General features: G+C 47.9%; 1 protein-coding gene across 1 annotated transcript in view; it reads left to right on the top strand.

Annotated features, from left to right (window-relative positions):
* Positions 1-19,461, top strand: part of EEFSEC (eukaryotic elongation factor, selenocysteine-tRNA specific) — an 82,993-nt gene that overhangs the window by 25,922 nt on the left and 37,610 nt on the right. Inside the window, exon 5 of the mRNA XM_075286624.1 lies at positions 15,972-16,592. Within this exon, the coding sequence (XP_075142725.1) occupies positions 15,972-16,592 (621 nt within the window). The remainder of the gene's footprint in view (positions 1-15,971; positions 16,593-19,461) is intronic.

Genomic DNA, 19,461 nt, shown 5'->3' with positions numbered 1-19,461 from the left:
AATATAATGTATGTACACAGTGACTGTACCAGCAGAATAGTGAGCGCAGCTCTGCAGTATAATACAGGATAAGTAATGTAATGTATGTACACAGTGACTGTACCAGCAGAATAGTGAGCGCAGCTCTGGGGTATAATACAGGATAAGTAATGTAATGTATGTACACAGTGACTGTACCAGCAGAATAGTGAGCACAGCTCTGGAGTATAATACAGGATAAGTAATGTAATGTATGTAAATAGTGACTGTACCAGCAGAATAGTGAGCGCAGCTCTGCAGTATAATACAGGATAAGTAATGTAATGTATGTACACAGTGACTGCACCAGCAGAATAGTGAGCACAGCTCTGGGGTATAATATAGGATAAGTAATGTAATGTATGTACACAGTGACTGTACCAGCAGAATAGTGAGCGCAGCTCTGGAGTATAATACAGGATAAGTAATATAATGTATGTACACAGTGACTGCACCAGCAGAATAGTGAGCGCAGCTCTGCAGTATAATACAGGATAAGTAATGTAATGTATGTACACAGTGACTGTACCAGCAGAATAGTGAGCGCAGCTCTGGGGTATAATACAGGATAAGTAATGTAATGTATGTACACAGTGACTGTACCAGCAGAATAGTGAGCGCAGCTCTGCAGTATAATACAGGATAAGTAATGTAATGTATGTACACAGTGACTGCACCAGCAGAATAGTGAGCACAGCTCTGGGGTATAATATAGGATAAGTAATGTAATGTATGTACACAGTGACTGCACCGGCAGAATAGTGAGCGCAGCTCTGGAGTATAATACAGGATAAGTAATGTAATGTATGTACACAGTGACTGCACCAGCAGAATAGTGAGCGCAGCTCTGGAGTATAATACAGGATAAGTAATGTAATGTATGTACACAGTGACTGTACCAGCAGAATAGTGAGCGCAGCTCTGGAGTATAATACTGAATATAACGCAGGATCAGTATTAAATCTAGTTTATTTATGGACATCTACTCTGTGTGTGAATACGGAATATATAGATGGGTTCTCCTTTAAGTACTGTTGGCTGGTTCTGCACGTGTTCAGGATCTGAGGACGGGTCAGTGTCGGCCATATTTTGTCCCGTGCTCTCATCTTGTCCCCAGCAGCTGTAGCTCACATCTCTCATAGTCAGTCACTTCCATGTCTACGTGTTCACATGTTTTTGTATTAGCACTGCTAGTAAGGTCACACGTTCTACAAGCTCTATGACCAGGGCGAGGACGACTAAGAATTTGGGTGGTTGTAGGAGCCCGGGATGAAAGGTAACCAGGAGACTTTAGTTAAAGGGAAAGGAGGGGGGATAAGGGAAGAGAGCCAGAGGCGAAAAAGTCAAACACTAATACAAACCATACGCTCGCTCTCTTCATCCCGTGTGGTATTGATGGGATATGAACTTCCAGGGACTCGGACTTGGTCACTGCTGTTTTAAATAAGCCAAAAAACTCAGCCCTCAGCGTTCAAAGCCACAAGTTACTACGTGTATTGTCTAATTCGGGGACGTTAATATGCACGGCCGGTTATTATGAAGCAGCGTTAATGGTTTTCATTATAGACCCCAGTCCCGCTCGCCGGTGGGTGCTGACTGTAGCACTGATCATGTATCAGGTGTCCTTAAAGGGGTCCCAAGATCATGTCCCCCCTGCTATAAGCCAGAGCGTTGGAGGACCTGAACCGTCCTTGGATTACACGGATGCCCATTCTTCTGAAGGACCCCAGCTTACTGCCAACATGGCCGCTCTGATGGGACATCACTTGTCAAAGCTGAGAGCCTACATCAGGGGTCCGAAACCTTCATTATGCCGGCTACCCCTAAAGCTACAACTCCGAGCATTCTCCATTCACTAATATGGGAGATCCCAGAACAGCAAAGCAATTGTGCATGCTGGGAGTTGTAGTTTACCAGCGGCTGGAGTGCTGAAGGTTTCCTGCCTCTGCCCAAGCAGAATCCTGTATCTCAACCATCCGGGGCTCTGTTCTGCACTGAGGAAGGTCGAACCCCCGAAACCGCTGCCTGCAGATGTGTACCAGGTTGCAAGGCCTGATAAAGGGTCGGACATTGACTAATAGGATGCCTGTCTTCCAACAGGTGGCACTAGAGGCCCAGATTTGGAAGCAGCTCTGATCTGCATGCCCAGGTCCCCTGGATATTCCCTCTAGTCTTGATTATAGACCTTGATGAATTTGGGAATTTGCTGACACCCTTTGCACTTTGTTGTCACAGATGCGACCATCAGTATCCCTTGTATTGTCTGCATTGTCAGTGCATTGATGGTCACAGGCCAAGGCCGTGTCCAGTGCAGGTCATGGGGCGGCCATTATGTTCTCCTCCAGCAGATGGCGCCAAAGACCTGGCTGTAGATTGGAGCTGTCAAGCTCCATGACACACGGCCCGGGAGGGGAAAATCTCTTTGCCGTATTAATCATGTGCTTCACGCTTTATTGCTTCGGCACAATACTGTTTATACTGTTAGAAAAATACGGAGGAAAATAATGAGAAATTAAATTTACCACTTCATTTTTTTTTCTTAGGTGTATGTTAATCAATGACAAGATCCCCGCGCTCGCCTGATTCATGTGTCAGTCCGTAGGGGATTTGGTACCGCAGTCTGTGCCGCCGTGACATCCGTCTCCAGGAAAGTTTCCATATTGTAATGTACAGGGGATGGAATTAGCATATAAGGAGGAAGTGCTAGAATATCCTATGGCGGGGTTACGGGTATTACTGCCTATCTGGACAGGTCTGTTATTTAGGATTTTGGATGGGTGACTCCCCTTTAAGAGCTTCATCGGGGTCCTCATGGTGCCCCCCAGTCCAGCCTGAGCATCATCTGTATGGACTTTGTATGTTTTGCAGTGACCTTGTTACAAGATCAGACATACGGATGTGGCGGTATTATATTATACCGTATTCTAGCCCAGGACAACCAGTAAGAGCCGGGTGACATCTTCGTGACATCGTTTTTGCTTCCACCAAGATTTTTCTGCTTTATATATTGTTACAGTGTATTAGATAATGGTAAAGGTCATACATGGTGCAGGGTCCTGTCTGACCCCCCCCCCATGGCGGCCCCCCGCCCTCCTTGTATCTTCAGGACCCAGCAGTGATTGTACTTGTCACGGTCCGACCGTTCCTGTCGTAACCTGAGCAGTCCGGTTTTGCCTCTTGTCAGTCCTTTTCCTTCTCTGGTGCAGGGACGTTCCTGTTCGGGAATCCGCGGCCCTAGATAATGAAGAGCAGTTGAGAGACGCCCGGGCTGCAGCGGGGCCACCGGGCTCTGTGTCCTCGCCGAGATATTGTGGCCATATCCCCGGATGTGATCCCCTGGCGCTGGACGGTGTCGTCGTTCTGGTGATACTCGCTGTGTTGTTTCTTCTTTCCTGAGATCTGAGATTATTCCTTGTGTCTTATTCAGCCCGTCCCTGTAATCTTTGAAGCAAGGCCGAGCATTGTCTATCTCTATTGCATGATCTACTAAGACACCAGGACATGGCATCCCCGCCGGCCCTGAGCAAGTGCCCAGCCTTTATTAGCTCAAGGGCCGGACACTAAGGGTTAGTGCACATGTAGTTTTTTGGTCTGGATTTTGACGCGGGAAGCCGTGTCAGAATCCGGACCAAAATGCGCTTGCCGCGACTGTTGCGGCTTCCGACAGTCATGGCTTTCCTCTCCGTATTAGGCCCGTGGGTGACGCCGCGGAATCTGCATCAAGATGGTGAAGGTCGCTTTTTTTCCCGCGCGCGGTATTTTACATCGGGGATGAAGTCAGGGACACCTTCATGCCGAATTAACCGTTCGCCATCCTGCCTACACATACCGTGTATGGCCGCCTTCAGTCTCACTAGTGCTGGGTGTCCAGCATGTACAGTACAGGTATGTTATATTCCATCCTCCGTCACAGCGCCCCCATCTCTTCCCTGGCACCATCTTGGCGCTGCGTCACCGCCTGCACGGACGGCCGGGTCTCTCCTTGTTTGCAAACACAATAAAAGCCCGGTGAAGGATGGCGGAGAGGCTTTTACTAGACAGCTGAAGCCCAGCCAAGACCCCCGCCCCACCAGAGCTCCCTTTAATCAGGTTAATCCCTGACGTCGTGATCAACAAGAGACCCCCCAGCCTTAATAAGGTGTTAAGTGCAAGGTCAATGCATGTTAGTCCATAAAATTTCTGCAAAGAGAAGACAATAACAAGGTGGAATGACGTGTTTATTGGATCGGTATGGAAGCGATTATCCGCAGGCCGTGTTCCCGCACTCGCTGCAGTTTATTAACCTGTATAGTGCCAGGTCTGTCACACTGGGACTAGGAGAACCTCCTATAGCCCTGGCTATGGCCCTGTACACACAGTGTAGACGTAAACTGCCTGCGCTTTTCATGGCTTTGTCCCAATTCTCCCCTCTTTGACTTCAATGGGGAGAGAAATTCTTAACTTAAAGGGCTTTTATGTCGGTATGAATTGATGATCTATGAAGATTGGAGGGTCCGTCTCATGAGACCCCCGACAGTCAGCTGTTTGATAAGATCACAGCCAAGCACAGCGCTGTACATGTTGTAGTGGCTAGGATTGGTATTGCAGCTCACTTGAATAGGACTGAGCTGCAAACCTATTGCATAGGCCAACAATATCAGACTGGGTGTATGCAGTCTGAAGGGATTGTAGGTGTTGGCTGATACTTAGTGAGACCCCAACCAATGGACCTGAGAGTCAGATACCGGTTGTTGTTGGTCTTTGGGTCAGTCCATTGTCCATGATCTGATAGGCCTCCCATAAACATCTGCAGCCCCCTTTAGGGTTAAGTCCCTGTGCGTCCTCCCCTCCCCCCCACCATAGAGAATATTTATTAGGACTATTTCATTAAGCGGCATACAGTAATAATTAGTTCAGCCCCGATGCTCCAGAACAAACGCCGCCGCGCTCGCTCCTTTTCAGCTCTTTTTGATCAATCTGAACACATCTGGGATCTTTGGGAAAAGCATCAAGAAAAATGCAGACACGGCGGAGAGAAGCGAGCCGCGCAAATCTGATTTATTAACTCTCTTAGTACATTATCGTCTTCAGAGGAGACCCTCAGCGACTAGACGTGAGCCGCAGAGAGCAGCAGACCTTAAGATGGGACCGGATGGGGGGGGCCGGGACGTGATCAATCCACCAAGAGACAATGGGGAGTCACCAGATGAAAGGGATCACTAATGCCTTCATATCCAATACGTCCATGGGGCTGACATATACCATGGGGCTGTACACGGATGGCTCGGAGGGTGTAGGATAACCCATGGAGTCCTGTGCCAAATATCTGCAGCACGACATACAGCAAGCTCTAGAGCTCAGCCATGGGGAGAGGCTCCTGCTGCAGCCGTAGTCAGAAACAACCACCATACTCTCCTGTGCTGTCTGCTGTCCGATCCTGCATCGCCCGGGGGCTTTTCTGGAAGTCACCAAAGCGCTGCAGGACCCAACAGCGGAACGGGACAGTTGAATATGGAATTTTTTTATATTTAGTGTTCGGTGCTCCATGGTTACTGTCAGGTGGGCGGTCCTAGCCTATGTGCTCCAACCCAGGACCGCCTACCTGACTGTAGAGAGCCTCATTAGCATATTGGGTGCTGAAAATAACCGAAATTACTCAGGAACGGTGCGGCCTAGAGAAAAAATTCCAACTGCACCAGAATCGGTGAAGCGGTGACTATAAGGATAATACATAGGCTAGGAGTTGGGGGAGGTTGTGAAGGTCCCCCTTTAAGGCGATTCCGGCCTGTAATGCCTCTTCAGCCTGTCCTCGTAGTTGCCCGATCATCCAGATTCCAGGATTTACGGGATTTTGCTGCAGCCTGAAATAATTTTCACCCATCGTGGTGCGAATTCTGCCCGACGTCTAAATCCACCTTGGTTTTCAGCCTATCGAGTGTCTCCGTATATTACAAGTTATTTTGCACTTCAGGAAGGAGCATTAAATAACTTGTGGCGTCCCCCCCCCCCCCCCCTCCGCCATTTCTTCCGTCTGTCGTGTCAGCGTTCTGCACCGTACTGATAAATGCTCCGCAGCGAGGAAACGGCGGCTGTCATATTAATTAACTGCTCGGGGGTCAGCGACTATGGAAACCAGGTGTGGGCAGACTTGGCAGCTCCAGCCCGCTTCTCCTTCTAGTCCCAGGTGGTGAAGATTCCTCCAGAAACTTCTTTGTGCAGATTATTGGGGCTGAAGACGATTCTCAGCGCCGGGATTTACTGATCTAACAAATGCTCTGGAGGCGAGTCACTTCGGCAATGGCGGGGGGTCCCTTAAAGGGAGTGTCAGCAGTCGGCGTATCACCCCAGCCCTGCAGATAGATAAGATAGGGTCACCTGAATCAGACGGATTTCCCTAAAACATGGCTCCTGTATTAACAGCACCTCTTTTTCCCACAGGTTGTTTGTGGTACTGCAACTTAGCCACATTCACTTTATTGAAGCTGAGCTACATTACTGGACCCTGACCTGGGGTGTAGCGGCCCCTGACCCTGAGAGGGCCCTAAGGGTCCCCCTCCAATGTAAAGTATATATTTATGGCCCATGGTAGGTAGGGTCCCATTACAGATTTTGCATGGGAGCCCCATAGGGTCCAGTTATGTCTGTGTCCAGTATATACTATTGATGTGACATTCAGCTGCGGGACTCGGGCGAGTGGAGAGTCCATGCAGTGCATGCTGGGAATTGTAGTCTCATCACAAAGCCCAGCTATGTCCATGAATGGGGCACGACTGAATCTCTGATGGCAGCAATTTCCAAATTTTTTGGAAACAATTGGCCGACTCTTGTAAGGTGCAAATATAACATTTTATATTCTTCTAAAATATTATTTTACATTCTGTCCTCCAGCAGCCACCCCTAGGGGGTGCCTATTGCATACAGTACAGTGAAGCACAGCACAAGTGCAATACCAAGCACTGCCACTGTACAATGTATGGCGCTGTGCTTGGTAAGTAGTGAAGAGGCCGCAGCACTCGCCTGAATGCTGTGCGGGTCAGACCCCGGCCAATCTTCAAGTCCTATGTAGACGTCACCACTTGTAAATCCTTAACAATATGAGGTGTAGTAAGGACCCATAACATTATGTAACGCAGCTAAACTACAATACCAGCCCCAGCCATTGGACGAGAGTGGCGCTGTTTCTGCATTTTCCCTGTAAGCTCATAGCTAAGATACATCTCAGTATGTTCTGCTGTGGGTATCGATGACCCCCTGTAATAATTAGCCTGATTTGCATATATTCATTACCCCCGGTCGGGGGATGCGAAGCTGTGACCTTTCCTTGACCTGCAGCTTCCATTCTAAAGTCCTTCTTGACCTTCCTCAATAACATGCCCAAAATAGCCCGGCATACGGGCGAGCAGATCACTTAATACCTGAGCGGGCGCGCGGCAGCCTCCAGGACGCTCTCCTTTAATCTCTCCATCCACACAGCGCTCATTTTAATTTGCAAAATTGAAGCCAGGTTGAGAGCAGTAAAGCCGGGCTGAGTAAATATTCATGCACCGCTGATCTAACATGTCTCCATTTCATTTCTGCGATTGCGAGAATTACCTTGCCGGGCCGGCGCAGACTCTCAGGCTGATTCCCATTTGAGATAGGCCGAGGCTCACACTCCTTTACGTGGCACTAGGCAAACAGGAATATATTTTTAGAACCGTTCTCCTGTACCCGAGGGGAAGATCCATCACCGGGAGCCGCGACGGGGACTGTGCATTGTCCTAGGAAACCAATGTCTGCAGATACAATGTAGCAAATGCAATGGAGCAACCAATCAGCTGCTAGGTAGAGCCCTGAGGTGGTTGCGAAGGGTAACGGTCTTGTTACAATGTTATTAATCACCCCGATTCTGTTGCCAGGGGCGACACCAGAGACGCCATAGGAGGGGTCGGGGTTCTCACCGGCTGCTCCGGCACTTTATATTAAAGCTGTCACGGCAGGACGTCTTCTCTGAGATGATGCGGCTATCAGCGTGTGCCATCAGCTCCATGTGCAGAGGATATTGAATTGTATCCATTACCTTTGCAGCCATTTTTATTCTGCGCCCGGACCGTTATTCATGAGGCTGCATCTTACTAATAGATAGGACTGTGCGATGTCAGCGTGCAAGGTATAGTGAAGGGCGCATCTATCTGTGAGCACCAGCAATGTATACAGCGCTCCAAATATAAAGAATCTACATGTTACACGTCTAATATGTACTGAGCCAGAGCTGCACTCATAATTCTGCTGCAGGTCCTTACAATCCGCAAAGAGTTCAGCTCCTTTAATGTAGGAAAGATGTTCGTGATCCCGTATCAAATACTTGTACACAGTGCAGATTATACATGAGCGAGCAAGGGATAGTAGTGAGCGCAGCTCTGGAGTATAATACAGGATAAGTAATGTAATGTATGTACACAGTGACTGTACCAGCAGAATAGTGAGCGCAGCTCTGGAGTATAATTCAGGATAAGTAATGTAATGTATGTACACAGTGACTGTACCAGCAGAATAGTGAGCGCAGCTCTGGGGTATAATACAGGATAAGTAATGTAATGTATGTACACAGTGACTGCACCAGCAGAATAGTGAGTGCAGCTCTGGAGTATAATACAGGATAAGTAATGTAATGTATGTACACAGTGACTGCACCAGCAGAATAGTGAGCGCAGCTCTGGAGTATAATACAGGATAAGTAATGTAATGTATGTACACAGTGACTGCACCAGCAGAATAGTGAGCGCAGCTCAGGAGTATAATACAGGATAAGTAATGTAATGTATGTACACAGTGACTGCACCAGCAGAATAGTGAGCGCAGCTCTGGAGCATAATACAGGATAAGTAATGTAATGTATGTACACAGTGACTGTACCAGCAGAATAGTGAGCGCAGCTCTGGAGTATAATTCAGGATAAGTAATGTAATGTATGTACACAGTGACTGTACCAGCAGAATAGTGAGCGCAGCTCTGGAGTATAATTCAGGATAAGTAATGTAATGTATGTACACAGTGACTGTACCAGCAGAATAGTGAGCGCAGCTCTGGAGTATAATTCAGGATAAGTAATGTAATGTATGTACACAGTGACTGTACCAGCAGAATAGTGAGCGCAGCTCTGGAGTATAATTCAGGATAAGTAATGTAATGTATGTACACAGTGACTGTACCAGCAGAATAGTGAGCGCAGCTCTGGAGTATAATACAGGATAAGTAATGTAATGTATGTACACAGTGACTGTACCAGCAGAATAGTGAGCGCAGCTCTGGAGTATAATTCAGGATAAGTAATGTAATGTATGTACACAGTGACTGTACCAGCAGAATAGTGAGCGCAGCTCTGGAGCATAATACAGGATAAGTAATGTAATGTATGTACACAGTGACTGCACCAGCAGAATAGTGAGCGCAGCTCTGGAGTATAATACAGGATAAGTAATGTAATGTATGTACACAGTGACTGCACCAGCAGAATAGTGAGCGCAGCTCTGGAGTATAATACAGGATAAGTAATGTAATGTATGTACACAGTGACTGTACCAGCACAATAGTGAGTGCAGCTCTGGAGTATAATACAGGATAAGTAATGTAATGTATGTACACAGTGACTGCACCAGCAGAATAGTGAGCGCAGCTCTGGAGTATAATACAGGATAAGTAATGTAATGTATGTACACAGTGACTGCACCGGCAGAATAGTGAGCGCAGCTCTGGAGCATAATACAGGATAAGTAATGTAATGTATGTACACAGTGACTGTACCAGCAGAATAGTGAGCGCAGCTCTGGAGTATAATACAGGATAAGTAATGTAATGTATGTACACAGTGACTGTACCAGCAGAATAGTGAGCGCAGCTCTGGAGTATAATTCAGGATAAGTAATGTAATGTATGTACACAGTGACTGTACCAGCAGAATAGTGAGCGCAGCTCTGGAGCATAATACAGGATAAGTAATGTAATGTATGTACACAGTGACTGCACCAGCAGAATAGTGAGCGCAGCTCTGGAGTATAATACAGGATAAGTAATGTAATGTATGTACACAGTGACTGCACCAGCAGAATAGTGAGCGCAGCTCTGGAGTATAATACAGGATAAGTAATGTAATGTATGTACACAGTGACTGTACCAGCACAATAGTGAGTGCAGCTCTGGAGTATAATACAGGATAAGTAATGTAATGTATGTACACAGTGACTGCACCAGCAGAATAGTGAGCGCAGCTCTGGAGTATAATACAGGATAAGTAATGTAATGTATGTACACAGTGACTGTACCAGCACAATAGTGAGTGCAGCTCTGGAGTATAATACAGGATAAGTAATGTAATGTATGTACACAGTGACTGCACCAGCAGAATAGTGAACGCAGCTCTGGAGCATAATACAGGATAAGTAATGTAATGTATGTACACAGTGACTGTACCAGCAGAATAGTGAGTGCAGCTCTGGAGTATAATACAGGATAAGTAATGTAATGTATGTACACAGTGACTGTACCAGCACAATAGTGAGTGCAGCTCTGGAGTATAATACAGGATAAGTAATGTAATGTATGTACACAGTGACTGTACCAGCAGAATAGTGAGTGCAGCTCTGGAGTATAATACAGGATAAGTAATGTAATGTATGTACACAGTGACTGTACCAGCAGAATAGTGAGTGCAGCTCTGGAGTATAATACAGGATAAGTAATGTAATGTATGTACACAGTGACTGCACCAGTAGAATAGTGAGCGCAGCTCTGGAGTATAATACAGGATAAGTAATGTAATGTATGTACACAGTGACTGCACCAGCAGAATAGTGAGTGCAGCTCTGGAGTATAATACAGGATAAGTAATGTAATGTATGTACACAGTGACTGCACCAGCAGAATAGTGAGCGCAGCTCTGGAGTATAATACAGGATAAGTAATGTAATGTATGTACACAGTGACTGTACCAGCACAATAGTGAGTGCAGCTCTGGAGTATAATACAGGATAAGTAATGTAATGTATGTACACAGTGACTGCACCAGCAGAATAGTGAACGCAGCTCTGGAGCATAATACAGGATAAGTAATGTAATGTATGTACACAGTGACTGTACCAGCAGAATAGTGAGTGCAGCTCTGGAGTATAATACAGGATAAGTAATGTAATGTATGTACACAGTGACTGTACCAGCACAATAGTGAGTGCAGCTCTGGAGTATAATACAGGATAAGTAATGTAATGTATGTACACAGTGACTGTACCAGCAGAATAGTGAGTGCAGCTCTGGAGTATAATACAGGATAAGTAATGTAATGTATGTACACAGTGACTGTACCAGCAGAATAGTGAGTGCAGCTCTGGAGTATAATACAGGATAAGTAATGTAATGTATGTACACAGTGACTGCACCAGTAGAATAGTGAGCGCAGCTCTGGAGTATAATACAGGATAAGTAATGTAATGTATGTACACAGTGACTGCACCAGCAGAATAGTGAACGCAGCTCTGGAGCATAATACAGGATAAGTAATGTAATGTATGTACACAGTGACTGTACCAGCAGAATAGTGAGTGCAGCTCTGGAGTATAATACAGGATAAGTAATGTAATGTATGTACACAGTGACTGCACCAGCAGAATAGTGAACGCAGCTCTGGAGCATAATACAGGATAAGTAATGTAATGTATGTACACAGTGACTGTACCAGCAGAATAGTGAGTGCAGCTCTGGAGTATAATACAGGATAAGTAATGTAATGTATGTACACAGTGACTGTACCAGCACAATAGTGAGTGCAGCTCTGGAGTATAATACAGGATAAGTAATGTAATGTATGTACACAGTGACTGCACCAGCAGAATAGTGAGCGCAGCTCTGGGGTATAATACAGGATAAGTAATGTAATGTATGTACACAGTGACTGCACCAGCAGAATAGTGAGCGCAGCTCTGGAGTATAATACAGGATAAGTAATGTAATGTATGTACACAGTGACTGTACCAGCAGAATAGTGAGCGCAGCTCTGGAGTATAATACAGGATGTAACTCGGGATGATTATTTAGGGTTTTTGTCTCCTCGGCAACAAAACAGATTGCAGTAACCTCTGGTATGCGGGGGGTTAATCAGCGCCTCAGACGAGGAGTGCGTATCCGGTTAATATTACGTCCCCTTTTTCTGTCCCACTATTCTGCATTTGTGGAATTTCCTTTGGAATGTCCTCGCTCGTATTCTGCTTCCTTTCTTTCTTTTCGCTGACTCTTTCATTTTTCCGTGACCTTGAAAGGTGATCCTCTGAATTAATGTTGTTTCCCCTGAATCCGATATTCTGTCGCCGTCCGCCATCCTATTAGTGCGCTACATTAACGCCGATGAAGCTTACAGGCATTTGCAATTAACATTATTAATTGTGGTTTGGATCAGAACGCGGCGGCGATCAGTCATACGATCCGCCCTAATAAATGCCAGTATAACACGGCGCGGCGCAGTGCGGGAAGGAAGTCTCAGCGTTTATTTGTGTTTTACATCACAATTTATGAAAAGAATTCTGAAATGCCAAATCTGTTTAAGCCCAATGTAGTTTTACAGCCTGGAGCGACCTCTGCGCCCCCCCCCCCCCCCTCGCCTGTAAATCACGCCGCTAGATTGTAAGCTCCGCTGCAGCAATACGGACATGAACGGATCAGGTTTCCCTATAGAGTACATAGTATAGTGACGCGATGGGATGGACCCGGCGCCAGCTCGACCATACAGACGTACGTTACACCGCATGCCCCCTACTACAGCCGGCTCGGGGCATGCTGGGACGTGTAGTGAAACCAATGTGAGACTTGGTGCTGTTGTAGGGATACAGTCCTGTTATTGCGCCACCTGGTATGCAATATTGGTATAATTGCAGAATACTTGACACTTAAAGGGGTGCACCTGAATTAAAAAAATATATATATGGCTGATTTTTTTTTCAAAAGCAGCGCCACACCTTTGCACAGGTTGTGAGTGGTAATGCAGCTTGACTCCCTTCACTTTAAGGGAACATAGTGGTAATACCAGACATAAACTGTGGACTGGTGGGGTGCTGGTTTTGAAAGCAGCCATGTTTTTGTAAGCCTGGACAATCCCTTTAAAGATTTACACATCTGCTACATGTTGGTCAGTGATCACTGCCAGTGCACGGGGTGTAATGTTATATATTGCACCAGAGAACAGGGTTCACCTGCTAGACTGGGGTGCAGAGTCCAAGGAATTGCCCGCTATATGGACTGGCCTGGTTGGTCCCGATTCTTGGAATTGTTATAGATTTGGCAGTTTCACTAGTAGAGAGGTGATGGAGTCGGGAGACATCATGTAGAGTGGTTAGGATGTAATGGGTCAGAGGACAAGATAGGAGCATAGTCCAGGGACAGCCGGGGGCAGAGCTAGCGGTACAACAACAGGTACCAGACAAACTATCCAAAGGGCAAGACATGACGATATCCAGGAACAAGGCCGAGGTCGGGGTCCGCTGGATGAAAAGGCTGCAGCACTTGGTCGAGTGGCTGTGCTTGGTATGGCAGCTCAACCCCCTTCACTTGAATGGGACTGAGCTTTTGATGTCCCATGTGACCGATGAATGTGATGTCACTGGCACATGGAAGTGACCACCAAGGCTTCTTCAAGCCACTGATCAATGGGGTGGGGGTGTCAGGTGTCAGACCACCACAAATCACATATTGATCTAAGGGCAAGTCATCAGTATATCATCCCTTTAAGAGGCGAGCCGCCTGGCGGTGTTGTGTATTGGCACTGTATGGCACTATTATGTAACTTTATGGTATAATTTTGGAATCTTTATTATGGTGGTTGTGCTCTAGTCCTCGCCCCACCATGTCTCTCCAGAACATAGACATCACATACAGGTAGTCCGTTCCGGTATTGCTGCGCCCCCCTCCCGCCCCACCACGACATGATACCGTACAATGAGGTTTCAGCGATTGTAGATAAATTACTATTCTAATGTCTGAGACAAGCGCAGGACGTGAAGGCTGAACACCGTCTGCTATCGATTGTGGCTTCTCCGGACGACTCCCCCGGGGATACCGCCACATACTTACCAGCCACAAATTGACTCTGTAAGACGCTTGTGAGCGGATCTTCCTTCTGTCCCGATGGACGGAGCATCTGAGGGCACAAAGTCCTTGCATCAGTTTCCCGAGTCTGCAGCCTGCGCTCCCTGCCGATGTGTATCTGCTGCTCCATGTCAGACACACGAGGAACCTCCTGTAACTATAACCTGGACATGGACACGTCTCGATGTGATAAACGGAGCACTAAATCATTCATAGCGTCTTCATAGGGACTACAGACACCATGGCGGCTGCAGGTTAGAGTCAGATGACTTTGCCAGGTTAACCTGCCCGTCCCAGTACGCGCAGATAATTCTCCTAGGCCTATACCTGGAGTATGCCTCCACATATATAACACCACTGCAGTGGCGGATCCAGGGTTTGCGGGGCCCTGGGCAATTGACTTTGGCGGGGCCCTACTTACTGGGGGTCTAACCTGTACTTCCCAACTGTTGAAGACTAGAAAGAGGGAACAAAACGTGCGGCGCGCGCAGCGCGCCGCGACAAATTAGGCCCCGCCCACTTTTACCCGTAAATTATATCTCCCCCCCCATTTTCATATACACCCTTCATCTACCTCTAGTTTCATGTCCCCCCCTCTATCTCTGTCCCCAGTTTCATGCCATTCTCCCCCTTTATCTGCCCATAGTTTCATTTCCCCCCCGTCTCTGCCCTAGTGTCATGCCATCCCCCCCTTCATCTGCCCCAGTGTCATGCCGTTCTCCCCCCCTTCATTTGCCCCAGTGTCATGCCGTTCTCCCCCCCCTCCATCTGCCCCAGTGTCATGCCGTTCTCCCCCCTCCATCTGCCCCAGTGTCATGCCGTTCTCCCCCCTTCATCTGCCCCAGTGTCATGCCGTTCTCCCCCCTCCATCTGCCCCAGTGTCATGCCTTTCTCCCCCCTTCATCTGCCCCAGTGTCATGCCGTTCTCCCCCCTCCATCTGCCCCAGTGTCATGCCGTTCTCCCCCCTTCATCTGCCCCAGTGTCATGCCGTTCTCCCCCCTCCATCTGCCCCAGTGTCATGCTGTTCTCTTCCCCTCTTCATCTGCCCTAGTGTCATGCCGTTCTCACTCACACTCACACACACACTCACCATTCCTCGTTCCCTCGCAGCTCTGTCCTCTCTCATACACATATTGTAGCCGCGATGTGATGACGTCATCACATCGCGGCTACAAATGCCGGAGGCCGGAGCTCAGCGTTAAAGCAGGAGCTGAGCTGTGACAGCTCTGGCTTTAAACGCCTATGCATTCGGCTCATCGGCGTCCTACCGCTCTGCTTTAACGCTGTCTGAGCTCAGTTGGAGTCGGGACATGCAGACCGGGACCATTTTGTTAGGTCCCGGCCGCGCCACGGGGCCCCGCTAAGCGCGGGGCCCCGGGCGGTTGCCCAGCTCGCCCGGCCCTGGATCCGCCCCTGCACCACTGAGGTGCAGTAATAATATGTGGCTGCCTCCTGTCACCACTAGGGGGAGCTTAGTTGCTTTTTGTACACTGCCGGGCAGTCAATAGACATGTCTCCCTGCCCTGCTTGTCAGGACAGGAGCAGAACCTGCGCAGTATATGGCAGTATGGTAGATGGAGGGGTTAGGGTTAGGATGTCCCAGGCCTGCGGGATCAGGAGGTGTCGCTGCATTGGAAACCTAGCTAAGCACACTCCTTTTTCAGGGCAAGTGAGACTAAATTGTCGGCTGTCAGAGGGGGAAGGAGGCTGATTCTGTCCAGAGCCCGCACAAGGGGAACAGATGGAAGTAAAAAAATTATCAAAATGGTTTATGGTATTAGGGCGTATTCGCTGATCTCTTTAACAGACTTCCCGGTCTATGGGCAGCCATCTTTACTCCTCAGTTTTGACTTTCTTCTACTTTCAGGTGTCTAAGAAGGTGAAGAGCATGCAGATGTTCCACCAGCCCGTCACCAGCGCCATACAGGGCGATCGCCTGGGAATCTGTGTAACCCAATTTGACCCAAAGCTACTAGAACGAGGACTGGTCTGCACCCCAGACTCGCTGCACACAATCCACGCCGCCATAATATCCGTCAAGAAGATCCCCTACTTTAAAGGGTCACTCCAGACCAAAGCCAAGTTCCATATAACAGTGGGCCATGAAACCGTCATGGGCAAGGTCATGTTCTTCAGCCTTCCTCCTCCTCACCTCAGCCAAGAAGAGTCTGTGGATCACTTTGATTTTGGGAAGGAATATTCATATCAGGACGGCTATGTCACGAAGGAGGGCTCCGACGGCCCTCAGGGGGACGAGCTCCTTCCCAAGCACCAGTGGGCCTTACTGGAGTTTGAGAAGCCGGTGACTTGTCCCAAACTGAGCCTTGTCATCGGGTCTAAGTTGGACACGGACATCCATTCCAACACCTGTCGATTAGCATTTCATGGCGTCCTCCTCGAAGGGGCCGAGGATAAGAACTACTCCGAGACCTTTCTTCCAAAGCTCAAAGTCTTCAAGATGAAACACAAGGAAGGACAAGTTGAGAGGGTAAGACAATATTCATGTAATTGTGATAGACTGTGACTTGTCACTCTTCTGCTGCCCCATTGTCGCGCTTGCAGTGGAGACCAAACAGAGTAAGCTCCGCCCTCTGGACTCTTTAAATATGAAAATGGAGTCGACCAGTGAAAGCAGATCCCTGTTTTCTCTATTGTGTTTCTACAACACTGTTACTTCCAGACGTTGGGAGAGGGTCTTGAAGACGTCCCTGCCCATAGAGATGTGATCTCCTTATGTCTTTTTTCCCCTGTTTAGCGTCCCTTTAAATGGCGGTGTCGGCCATGTTTAGATGGCGGATTCTGGTTTTGCAGCGTATTGCTCAGTTTTCATGGGCTTGCATCGATAGATGTTTGCTCCGTGCCCAGGATGTCTCCTTTGATGCAGGAAAATCTGTGCCAAGGAAATCCACATCACCCCCGTGCCCGCGAGAAAGGTGATATTTTATTTATTGGCAGACGGCACCAGAGCGAACCGACTCGGCAGAGCGCCCACCGGTGACTCAAGTCTGCTCGCCTGTCTATAGGAACAAGTGTTTACAAGCAGAGACCTGAGAGCCGGTCCTGATATGCAGATCACCGTCATCGTGTAATGTTTATATATTGGGGGGGGGGGGGGGCTTAAAGGGATGGGTCACCATAACTGTCCCTATTGGGCTATAAGTACAGTCAGATAGCTGGGGGGTAATGGTGACGCCCCCGTTGCACCAAACAGTTCATTAGCATATCAGGAATAGCTAATATCTGAGTAGCGGGGGTGCCGATTGTAGGTGGGAGTTAAAGGGGAGACCCTACTGACTAGAGATACGGAGACTAGGGACTGAGCCGCCATCTTAGTCAGTCCCTCTTCTCAGCCAGTGTAAGGCGCTGTACATTGTTTGCACCGGCATTGTATAGCATTGTTACTTAGGCATCTATATGGCGCTGTTATTTAGTCACTGTATGGTAACGTTCTATGGTGTTGCACAGTGCACCACCCAACAGGAGTCTGGGACATACCATCACATCCTAACTGACCCTTTCCCCTTTCACTCTCTAAGCTCCACCTCTTCCATTTAGCCACACCCCTCTTTAAAGGGCCAGCACCTCTGTTATTTGGAGTGGCGCCCCTGTGTATTGTTACATTTGGCAGGGTAGTTGGAGCACATACAGTGTGTGGGTTGGCGGTAGAGGCGACTTACAAGACTCCGCACACGTTGGCTCCGTCTATAACTGGCAGACACTGGAGGACACACAGAGGTTTACAAGCCCTGCGCTCGTAAAACATTTCTGATGAAAGATTTTATTTATTTGTTTCTCGTACTTTGGTTTATGTTGGCCGGGAAATCCGACAATCCCATAAAATAAAAAATAATCTGGAGAGAAAGTATTGTCCGGGCAGACACGTATAGTACAGGGGATACGAGTGTAATAAATACCTGGGGGGGGGCGCAGGGCGGTATGTGACCTCAGGATACAAGACGTCCTGGCCAGGCTGATCCAGAAAAGGCCCCAGCGTGGTAGATCTTCATGTAGCAGTAATAGCGCCACCCCTGACCACTGGTTGTCTCTAGTATTGCAACTTAGCCCATTTACTTTAGTCGGAGCGGCCGCCAAGTATGACGCTGTTTATGGACAAACCGTATAATAGAGAGGACTGCTTCGGATTAGGATGAGACTGACTGTGGGTCATAACAGCGCCACACCTGTCCACTGGTTGTGTGCGGTATTGCAGTGCTACGCACAGGGTCTCTAATGGATTTGCTAATAGAGGGAGCAGAGTGTAACGGGTGGGAGTTTTTCTCTCTAATCCTTTTGGACTACTTGGCACAGGGATCCCCATCTTGGTACTTAGGTGAACCGGAGACACCCCGACCCCAGTACTAAGGCGCGCGAGCTCGTGGTCGGTCAGTGAAAGGGACGTAACAGGAGTTTGATCACAAGTGGTTGTCAGGAAGAGGTGCCAGACAGGAGGATACTGAGATACTGAGATTGGCGTTGGCCGTAGTCAAATGATTTTTTTTGTGTACTGTCCCTTTAAGAGACGGACGGCTTAGAAGCAGAGTAAGGGCAGAGGGGGCAACAACAGAGAGACTAGAGGGGGCAGTGAGGAGCCCGTTACAGTCAGGTCACGCTCCGACTACACAGGTACTGTCTGTAACCATGAAGACACATTACAGCAGCACAGAACTGTCGCACATGGTTACATTTGACGATTTACAAAGTTTCTTTTTAGCATTGGTTTTATTATAGTACGTCATGGGGTAGCGGGGACGCCGGGGAACCAAGGAGCAACAGGGGGAGGACCAGACTACACAGGGGTGCATAGGATCTGTAAAACGAAAATAGTAAGAAATTGTTTTTCCAAATTATTTGCAGTGTTTTGGGTTTTTTTACATCTTTTATCATTGTGCGTATTGTGTTGCATTATTTATTACATTAGGATGGATGATACATAGATATATATATATATACACAGTATACAGTATGAAGATTGATGCCCCGGTCACCGGCCTGACCTCCGCCTTCCCCCCCAGGACCAATCTGTTTGCGTCGCTGTCTTGCCTGTTACTAGTAGTTCCATCACGTTCCGTCCCTCGGCGCCTCCAGATAACTTATCATAGAGAAGAAGAGATTGTAAAACATCGGCAGTCGGGATAAACGAGCGCTCTGTCACTTTAAGAGCCCCCTGGTCTTACATGGCGGCTGCCAAGGATCGTGTGCGGTTCCTCTTTAGGCTGCAGAGCCCTTGCCTGTGTATTATAGAGCAGTCACCGCGCCCCATAATACAGTTCCCCCATAATGGAGCCAACCAATGACCTGCAATACCAGAAAAAGCCTGTGCACAGAGGTGGCGCTGTTTTCCTAAAGCGATCATTCAC

The sequence above is a fragment of the Leptodactylus fuscus genome, chromosome 9 (genome assembly GCF_031893055.1).
Source record: "Leptodactylus fuscus isolate aLepFus1 chromosome 9, aLepFus1.hap2, whole genome shotgun sequence".
Lineage (NCBI taxonomy): Eukaryota > Metazoa > Chordata > Amphibia > Anura > Leptodactylidae > Leptodactylus > Leptodactylus fuscus.
This window is presented reverse-complemented; position numbering and strand designations above follow the sequence as displayed.